At 33.4% G+C, this 10,531-nt stretch overlaps 1 protein-coding gene across 1 annotated transcript; it reads left to right on the top strand.

Annotated features, from left to right (window-relative positions):
* Positions 1-6,110: 6,110 nt before the first annotated feature.
* LOC125824516 (VAN3-binding protein) lies at positions 6,111-10,070 on the top strand. Its single transcript, XM_049503909.1, has 8 exons — positions 6,111-6,589; positions 6,676-6,747; positions 6,838-6,906; positions 7,361-7,718; positions 8,529-8,696; positions 9,135-9,184; positions 9,508-9,565; positions 9,701-10,070. Exons 1-8 carry the CDS (start codon positions 6,410-6,412, stop codon positions 9,916-9,918), a joined length of 1,173 nt encoding a protein of 390 aa, XP_049359866.1. The 5' UTR covers positions 6,111-6,409; the 3' UTR covers positions 9,919-10,070.
* Positions 10,071-10,531: the final 461 nt, after the last annotated feature.

The raw sequence follows: 10,531 nt of genomic DNA, 5'->3' as shown, positions 1-10,531 counted from the left end.
CTCGTTGTTGAAAATACTTTTTAATTAGTGACTGATCGATTTTTATCCGTCAACACAAAAAGTTGATTTTTGCAATACTTGCACAAAGTGATTGTTGTTTTGATCACTGAGTACGATTGTATGAGATCATAATTTACCTAACAAGATCATCAAGGGTAAACAAGAATTGAGGATCGTATATTCGTACATGGGTGAATTCCAGCCAATGACTAAGATGTTTAGTCGACTTCCTCTCCTTTTGGTGCGGGTCCCGACCCCTATGGTGAAATGAAAACATGAGGTGCTTCGACCATTCCTTTTAGAAAGAATAGTCAAAGGTTTAGGTCCTGTAGCTTTCTCCATCTCCCTAACTGTGTTTCCATCAAACTTTATTGAGGTTTCTCTACGTGTATTCATTCAATAAAGGATTGAAATTCTCAAACAATTTTTGTGGAAGAAGATACTGACTTGGTTGATTCAACAAGAGGATGATTTTTAGTTGTCACAAGTATATAAAGTCTCCACAACAAAAATGCCCAATTTCTAGTGACGACTTGCTATTAATGTGCAATTTTTAGTGGCGATCGACTTAGGATAGCAACAAATGTTGATCAAAATTTTGCGGCAACTAGCTAGGGACACAAGATTCTTTATTCTTCAATGTATGCAAGTTAAACTCTTTCTTTAATTAATATCGTACAATTAACAATTATACTTGAGATAGTACTTAATCACTACAATGATCCATTAACGTGTTATTAAGCAACATTAAAGAAAAAAGGGTCGAAAGTTTTGGGCATGTAGATTTTCCCAGATAGATGCATTTCCATCAAACTTAATTGATGTTTCCTGAGGTGTATTCATTCAATAAAGGATTGGAATTCCAAAGCGATTTATGTGAAAGAAGTTACTCATGACTTGGCTGATTGAACAAAAGGATTTCTTCTCCTAGTGATCCGACTTAGGATTGCAACAAATGCTAATGATTAGATTTTTGTTGCAATTAGTCTCATCGCAAAATTCTTTATACTTCGATGTATACAAGTTAAACTCTTTGTCTTTTACATATCTAAGATTGTATATACAACAACTAATTAAAGTGTTATTAGACAACAGCAAAGCATTTCTCAAATATAATTTTATTGGCAAATTAGTTGATGTAGATAATATCAAAACTCTAACATGAAAATACAGGTCCTATAGTACCAAATTATGAAAATTATGTAAAATAGACAAAATAATTTTAAATAAATTTTGTTCCTATTTATGATTTTGAGCAAAGTAAAATTAGAATTAGTTTCCTCAACTTTTACTAAAGTGGGATTACAAAGCTAGGTGAAATATGCTCCAATTCTTTACCACATGAAAAATAAAATATAAATGTGTCTCTAATTATTTTTCTTGAAATGATTAATATCTAGAATAAATTGGCTCGATTTATTTAGTATTGTACAACGCCAAGTTCATTGAGGAAGCACGCCCTATGACTATGGGGTAATATTCACAAATTGCCACTTCTTACTCTATGGAACTAAAAAAATAGCTATTATCGTAAAGTTTCAAATTTCAGGACGTTTCTTGGATTTCCATTCGTAGAATTTGATACTCCATGACTATTTTTCAAACATGGGGTTGTAAAATGGCCCATGAACACTATATCTATTATATTTTGTTGGGCCTTGTACAAGTCTGTTTGAAGCCCACCATTGTAATGGGCCAAAACTTTCTTCACAAGTCTGCTTGAAGCCCACCATTGTAATGGGCCAAAACTTTCTCATCTCGCTTTGGTAGCGTTAAAGTGACGGACAAATTTTATATCTAAACAAGCAAATTCATCCCTAATCTTATTCTGTGAGAGACTATAAGAAAATTTTTGGGTAGACGACACAAATCTCATTAGTTTAAGAGCTAATTACTTGTTTTCCCCTGAGTTTTCGATATTATCAATCCTATCATATTTTGGTTCCCAGATATATGTATATCAGATACATGCTATCTAATTATGTATATCTAAATATGAAATGTAACTGAAACACATCAAATTTAGGAGCAAATAACGCATTATTGCTTGAATTTCTTCTAAAAGAAAACTTCTAAATTTAACACACACATATATACACACCACACAAAAAAAATTCTTTCATTTTGTATATGTTCTTCTTGTTTTTTAATAATCGGTCCTTGTCAATATTGAAATACAAATGAACAAACATCCTCTTGTTGTTTTTCCCTGTCCTTTCATGATAAACTGAATCAAAATAAAAAAAATTCAACGTTCACTATCAATAATTCAAATTTGAATGAACATTTTTGCGTCCCTAACTCTCCTTTTGTCTATAAGTACATCTATCATTGATTTGATATTTGTATTTCTCTATCGTCTTCAAAGAAATATACGCATCGAACATAGTCATCGAACGCATGTGATTGTGTTCGGTTGATGTGAGATAGTAGATATTGTTACATGCAATATTATTATTATGTACATTAACAAAACCACATAGGTCAATATTTAGGTTTTTTACTTCTTCTTTGTTTTACTTTAAGCACTCGGTATCATGATACACTGGTTTGACTAATTTAGATTCTCACTAGGTATGTCGGTTGATTTATACAAATATTCCTTTCTTATGCAATTATTTGAATTTGTCCATTTTAAAAAAGTTTTGCAAATATAATTTTTTAGACTAACAAATATTAGACTGTTATTTGATATCTACAAAATTTAGATCATAAGCTAAGATTATTTTATAAAATTTTCAGTTTGATCAAAAGAAATCTTTAGACAACGATCTAAAAGGCCTATAAATTGAAAGAGAAATGAACAGATGCTTCATTTATTAAATAATTGTCCAAAAGGGGATAATCGACGAAAATTTCTAATTTATGCCTAGTTGCCTACTAAAAAGAGTATGCCCTATTAGATGGTTTACCATTCTCAACGTTCATAAACTTGAGATCTTTAATCAAAGGTGAAAGAATTTCAACCATCTCGTCTCTTAGCAATAATAATAGTCTGACGCTTGTAATAAATTTCAATCATCTCGTCTCTTAAATATTAGTATCTTTATTTCCCCAAAAATAATTATTTTAATTTATTTTTTTCACTTGGTGTTTAATATTCATATTAAAATCTGACTAATTTTAGATTCGCGAATTATAAGGTCCATTTCTAAAGGCAACTTAGGCATAAATTCATTTATTCATGTTCATACTTGAGTATAATGGGAAACTGATAATTTCTTTCTTGACGTGCATTTTAATCTTCAATGCTATGATTAAAATTCATCTCACTAATAGTATATACTTTTTTATTACGCTATAGCTACTCCACTCTTTACATTTTTCTTTTAGAAAATTATATAGAAATAATTACTTGTAGTATTAATCATGATTGAGAAAATTCCTACAAAGCTTCATCCTAGAGATATCTTAAATCTTAATCCTCGCTTTCTTGTAATCATTCCAATTAAGTAAAATTTAGAATTCATAAAGAAAAAGATTCTTTCTCTTAATATTAGTTAATCATCAAAATTTCTTACTAATTTATGTTAGATTAATTAATTAATGGGGGACAAAAAGATTGGTGATATGAGGGAACATTCATGCATGGCTACAAATACGATTGATTTTTTTTCACTGTGGACCTTTTAATCACATAAATTAGCATTAGATAGTTAATAAATACTCTTCCTATCACATGAGCTCTAATGATCACACTTTAAAATTAAACCCCACAAATCCAAAAAATATACTTTAAACAATTTTATAATATCACAAAGAAAAAATATGGTTGAATCTATCGACAATCTCGTAAGTAAATTTCATTTAGAAACTCAGATATTAGTTTATTCTAATTGAACATTTGAACACATGACAAAGTGCTCATATTAAGAGAAAAAAAGTGTACATGCTAGCTCACAAACATCTATTACGTAGATACGTTAAACCTCATCCTTTAATTACGCACATCAGCATCAATTAGAACATGTATGGGGTTTTACGACTAATTAAGATTAATGTGTACAGTTAAATGAGGTGGCGTATTAATTAAATGGTTAATTCTAATGAGCGCTTAAGGACACAAGCAAAAGCTTTTTAAAAAATTTGAATCAAAAGCATCTATCATGAACATTTAATTTATTGTATCTTCAGATGTTCAAGCAAAACAAATTGTAGTTTAAGTGTTTAAATAAAATTAATTTACTGACAAATTTAAAAAGTTATCGATGTATTATCCCAAAAGAAATTAGAGATCCATTATTTCACAGAAGGCATATATAGTGTAACACAATATACAATTTTAAAAGGAGAGTTAGTTGCATAAACCTTCTTTATGATCTAAAAAGCTAATCTTGTTCTTTAAAAGTCATTTTCTTAAATAATTATTGTATTGTATAATAACATAAAAAGTATCCTAAAATATATACTATACATATAAATGTACCAACATAACCTAAAGTTGGCCCTGCGCATGCTTGGTTAATAATGTTTTAGAACATGATTAGTACTAGCTTTCATAAATCCTACACAAAAAGGTTGTATTCACTTTTGTACTCTCAGAAAAAATTATATTTATTCTTCGTTATACTTGTTTGATATATTTATCTTTGTCATCTGTAATTTAATTAAACTTGAATTACGATATTGATCATTAATTGTTATTAAAATTAAAATGTCTGAATCTTAATAATTATCTGGTCAGTGATTGGCAATAATTGTTGTATAATAAGACTAGTGGCGGAGGTGGTGAGTGGTGGAGGTCATTAATAGTGAAGACGGTTGGTGGTGATAATGGTTGATGGTGATTATAGTACAATAAGACTATCAATAATGAAGATGCCTAGTGGTGGTAATGGTTGACGATAATTAATTATTGTAGAAGTAGCTAGCGTGAAAGTGATCGTGATGGTGGTTATAAATGAAGGTGGTCGATGGTAGTGATGGAGAATAATGGTGATCGTAGGTATATGCTTGATAATTGAGATCTGAATAATTCAGATTCAGACATTCTTAAATAAAAAACAAATGAAACACAAATCCATCTTCATATAACTTCTAGCCCATCCAACAACATAATTCCAACACACAAAAAAAAACTAGAACATGATGGCCCCAAAGACAACTCTTACCTTGTTATCTTGTTAGCTATTTTGCCATCTAGAAAGTAATTGATCTTAGCTTGAACACACGGTTCAAATTTAAAGTTATAAAAACATTAGGGACCTAATGAAAGCTTATCTTTAGTATTTTCATTATCCAACAAGCTTTCATGCTTGTATAGTGGCTAGCATGTGTTAAGAATCCTCAAATGGAAAATATTTGGGCTATTTCCAAAAGAACATGTATTTGATTTGCAAAAATTTATTTTGGGTCCCCTTTCTTCTACAACCATCATTATAACAATAAAATATCATGAGGGGTTAGCTTTTCATAATCTTTTTATCTGTACTAACATCTCATCAAGGCAATTACTTGGGGAGCCTTTGTTGAGGGGACATAGTGAAGTCATATCGAGCCCGAGAGCGATCTAACGGTTAATGAAGTAGGTAAAACTAAAATTAAAATCATAAAAAAAGAAACAACATGGTGCACGAAGCATCGCGCATTCATGTGAGTATAGGGGGAAGGGCAGCACTTCAAGGGAGTGTGATATGAGCAGTCTATCCTGAAGCAAGAACCCGTAGTTGATTCCACTACTCGAACCTCTAATCTATAGGTTACATGGAAACAACTTTACCATTGCTCAAAGTATACCCTTCATCAAGGTTCACAGCTCAATACACAAAAAGTACTTGATAAACTCTTCCCATCTTCCTAAGAATTAGAGGGCAGAGTTATTCGTTACCTATAGAGGTAGCAGGTATCCAGTGGAATAGTCGAAGTATGCACAAGCTATCTCAGATGTCACGTTATCAAAAATAGAAAGAAAAGAAAACTTAGCTTTTTTTCAAGATCTCATATCCACACATGCAACAACATCATATCCAATGTAATCCCACATATGGGGTCTGGAGAGGGTAGAGTGTACACAGACATTAGCCCTACCTCGTAGAAATAGAGAGGTTGTTTCCGATAGACCCTCGGCTCGTATTCACACATGCATTTTTGGAATTAGATACCAAAATAAACTTTTAAAAATTGTTATCTTAAAGTAAAAGGTGGATTAATGATTCATGGAGGCTGGCTTGGCATTGTATTCATAATAAAGCTATGAATTGCCACTTTATAGATGTTATATGGACCCTATGATGATAAACCAACAAATTAGCTCAGAATAAGAAGTGATTTAACACTTTTAAGCTTTCTATCTAATTCATATCTATTTATATCTCTCGTAAGTGTATTTAGCATTCTATCAAAACTTCACTCACCTTACAACAACTGTAGAGCAACTGTTCAGTCTTGGTTGAAAAAAAAGAAGAGAAAGATGGATCTTGATTCAAATCCAACAATCTCACAAGCACATCCCGAGACGATGGACTTCCTTTCGCGCACTTGGTGCAACTTTGCAGTTCAAGCGTTCCAGCCGGAGATGCAAGACCAAGCTCTCATTCTACATGAAAACTCAATCAAGAATTTAAACATTGACAATAAACCTCCTCTTCCTGTAAGTAATCATTGTGAAATCATGTCTAACATATACAGTAACAAAATATTGAGGTTTCGTATTAATATATCATATTGGAATCACAGAAAATGGAGAAGAGCATGAAGATGGATGATGCAGATAATTCAATTCCACCATGGAAATCCAACGATGTCAAGGTAAGAAATAGAATACAAACTCTAGTGCATTATCACCACAGATTCTTCACAGAAAAGGCCCATGTGACATACTTTCATGTGTTTCGTTAGTCGTGGATATGGATGCAGCAAGCCATGCATCCAGAGGTGAACTACAACAGCTATTTCCAGAAAAAATGGGTAAGTTGAGAATCATCCAATCATCAAGATATTTTCGCCTGTTATCCCTTTTTGAGACAGTTGTTTAGTAAATGACCCTTTTCTTGTATACTCTTGCAACTTATGGACCTTACCACGACGTAAAGATCCCTTACGAGCCAACAGTATGAGAAAAAAGTTAGAACACGGTCTAGAAATTTGTAAATAATTGCAAAACATTAGACGACAGTCCAATGTGTTGTCAGTAAGGTTGACCTATACATAAGCAAACATTAGACCCAAGTCTAGCGTATTCTGGAAAGTAATTATCCAAAAGCTATATTTGCACAACTTTTAAAAAGGAGGACAAAATCTAAATGGTGACCCAAATAAGGGACATTGGCATAAATCAACCTCAATCATCAGAGCTAATTATTGGTTTAATTAAAGCAGCATGGTGAAAATAAACTCAGTGCGGAGAGCTTGTTTCATGCAGATGCCATGGAAAATAGGACCACTAAAGAATGTGTCAATCAAGAAATGGATCAAAGAAATTAAGCAGAAGAGGAAAGAAGAAAAGAGATTACAGAAGGCTGAAGTACATGCAGCGATATCAGTGGCAGGTGTTGCAGCTGCCTTAGCTGCCATCGCTGCTGAAAACTTGAACCATGATCAGTCAGGGAGTACCAAGGAGTCAGCTGTGGCCAGCGCAGCTGCACTAGTTGCAGCACAATGTGCAAAAGTGGCAGAAGCTATGGGGGCAAAACGGGACCAAATCAGCAGTGTGATCGGCTCAGCCATGACCGGCACAAGTGCAAGCGACATTCTGACACTTACAGCTGCAGCTACAACTTGTAATGACTTCTCTCCACCTCTTGAAATACATAGTGTTTACACATATGACTCAATTGTTAGAAAACCTAAACTTAGCAGCCTCTACACATAAAGATGACTGTGTTTTTGGCATGCATCTTTCATTTTACACGAGATGTAAGTAATAAGAAGATTTAAACAGCTCACATTCACTTCTACTAGTACATCAACAATAACAACATACCCCTAGTGTAATCTCACAACTGGGGTCTGGGGAGGGTAGAGTATACGCAGACCTTACCCCATCTCATAAAGATAGAGAGGATGTTTCTGATAGACCCTTAGCTTAAATAAAGCAGATAGAATCTTACTTCTACTTGTACTCTTTAACAATTCAGATCTAGAATCTAACTGCAGCTATCAAAATCAAACAATCAAAGCTTCCTTAGCATAAAGTAAAAATCAAGCTGCTACTAGAAGAAATAAAGTCAAGGCAATTTTTTTGTATATCAGTTGTTCGGAAACTAGACAGAACTAACCTTTATAATAGAATTATATGTGCTTCAACTGAGCAAGCTTGAGGAGTTCAAAGAATGAAATGTTTTATCATCCAACAACTGGATTTGACTCTGCTGAAAGGACCACAATGTGGTATCATGAAATCAACACCCAACATGGGTGTGTTCGCCATGACTTAGGTTTAAAAATAAAGACAAAAAAAAAAAAAAAACTGCTGAAAGGAAGTATATAAACAAAACAGTGTCATTTGGAACCAAACTCAGCCTCTGTTAGTCTCATCTTAAATTGCAAGTAAAACTCACCTATTTGGACTTGCACCACTACTGTCTCAGCACTCAGAGGAGCAGAAACACTCAAAGCAAGATCTGGCTACAAGAATATTTTAAATGGAAGCACACCAGTTCTCCCAATTGAAGATAGCAACGACTACAACTTTAACTACGAGAAATGCAGATCAATTCTCTCCAAGGGGGCAGACCTCTATATTGAAAAATCAGAAGGTATGTCTAATTGTCTATTTCTCTATAACTAATAATTTTACCATACATGTCCTTTGATATCTGTTACAGTCTGTTGTTTCTTGTACTTCCATTACCATCAGTTGTTTTTTCTTGAGTCGAGTGTCTATCGAAACAACTTGTCTACCTTTGAGGTAGGGGTAAGGTTTGCGTACACTCTATCCTCCTCAGATCCTATTTTGTGGGACTACACTGGGTATGTTGTTGTTGTTGTCTGGACAGAAAATAACTGCAATAAGCACATCCGGAGAGGGGCCAATATATGGTTTTTGCAGATTCAATAGCGACAGTCGTACAAGGAAATGATTGTTAATGCAAAAAAGAAAAAAGAAAAAAAAAAAGAAGTTTCGATTCTCAAAAAAAATTATGTTGTTGGATCATCAGCTGATGCTTTTTTTTGTGTTTTGCTATGTGGAACAGGAAGATCCAAGCTAAGGTCGGTGTCCATTGTCTTAAATAGTGAAGCCAAGGTGTGAACATTAATATCTCTTCAGCTGATAATCATGTATTACCTACTGTATACATTTGCTCCAACAACATAGCAGCGTCATAATTCAAGGAGAATGACAACGATTTAAAAAAAAAAAACTAAACCACCTTTCTCTTCTTTTTTTTGCTTTAAAAGTTAATGGTCAAACACACCCGAAGTTTAATGTTTTTGCGTGTTTCCTACCTGAACTATTATCACCAGCTATTTATCAAAACATACCTCAACCACAACCAAAAGTCGTGGACAAGATCTCAGTATGATGTGTTCAAATACAAAATTTAAGTTCTAATTCTTATGTTACAGGTTATCCTAAGAACAAGGAAGCCAACTATGTTGAAGACCTTCTCAAGTCAAACGGAAAGTATGTCCTTGTATTCACTACTGTTTCTTTACCTTAGTATTTCTTGCACTTCTCATATTAAATTGGTGACAATGCTTTCTGTTATGCTAATTAGATAGTTAACAAATTTATGAACACCTCCACATCTGATTGTAGGTGTCGTATTAGACCTACATGCCGAGCTGTATAAGGATTCAAATGGAGCGGAAACTGATAGCTGCTATCTTATTGTGCTAACAACAAACAGGGGAGTCATCAAGCTAGACATGATGGATGATTACCAGCGATACAGAATGTGGTCAATGACTATTAACCAAATGCTGACACTCTCTACTTCATTTACAAAATATGAGCTCCAATATTACAAAAGCTAATCTTAATAAAGATTTGTGGCATCAGCATATTTTTCACATGAGTTTTTTTGTCATGTATAGGTTTTAGTATTTAGCAACTTCAAAGTTGTCAAATCTGTTAATAGTTACATATCGTGTTCTTGTTTTTCTAATAAGTTACATGTTTGTTGATCGTATTGTTTGCTTCAATCCTTTATGATTTTTCATTTCTCACCTTGTTCACTTGGATATCAGTTTCTTGAGTCAATTATAATTATTCTATTTGATGAATTAATTCTTCTAATTACAAGAATTCACCTAAAGCTCCTCAACAACAACATACCCAGTGCAATCTCACGAGTTGGGTTTGAGTAGATAGGATGTACGCAGTCCTTACCTCTACCTTTGCGGGTAGAGAAGTTGTTTTTGATAGACCCTCGGCTCAAAAGATATGTCATTGATGCAGGAAAGGAAGAAAGAAAAAGAGACAACAAAATAGCAGATGAACAAAACAAGTGCAACAACAGATTTTAATACACATTGGGGTAAAGGGGACTACATGATACTTAAATCATACTACTAGAAGTACGACAACACTCGACCTCCATACCTACTTTCCTATCTAGCCTTCATACCTAAAGCTCCTCAAGTAATG

The sequence above is a fragment of the Solanum verrucosum genome, unplaced genomic scaffold, assembly GCF_900185275.1.
Source record: "Solanum verrucosum unplaced genomic scaffold, falcon-dt-bn FXZP01000022.1, whole genome shotgun sequence".
In the NCBI taxonomy this organism is placed as follows: Eukaryota; Viridiplantae; Streptophyta; class Magnoliopsida; order Solanales; family Solanaceae; genus Solanum; species Solanum verrucosum.
The sequence above is the reverse complement of the archived record's forward strand: the minus strand, read 5'-3'. Positions and strand labels throughout refer to the sequence as shown.

Excerpts from the sequence above, each read along its gene's own strand:
- LOC125824516 (XM_049503909.1), top strand. The coding sequence starts at position 6,410 with ATGGATCTTGATTCAAATCCAACAATCTCACAAGCACATCCCGAGACG. Across the intron at positions 6,590-6,675 it reads ACAATAAACCTCCTCTTCCT|AAAATGGAGAAGAGCATGAA; the intron begins GTAAGTAATCAT and ends TTGGAATCACAG. Across the intron at positions 9,566-9,700 it reads CTTCTCAAGTCAAACGGAAA|GTGTCGTATTAGACCTACAT; the intron begins GTATGTCCTTGT and ends ATCTGATTGTAG.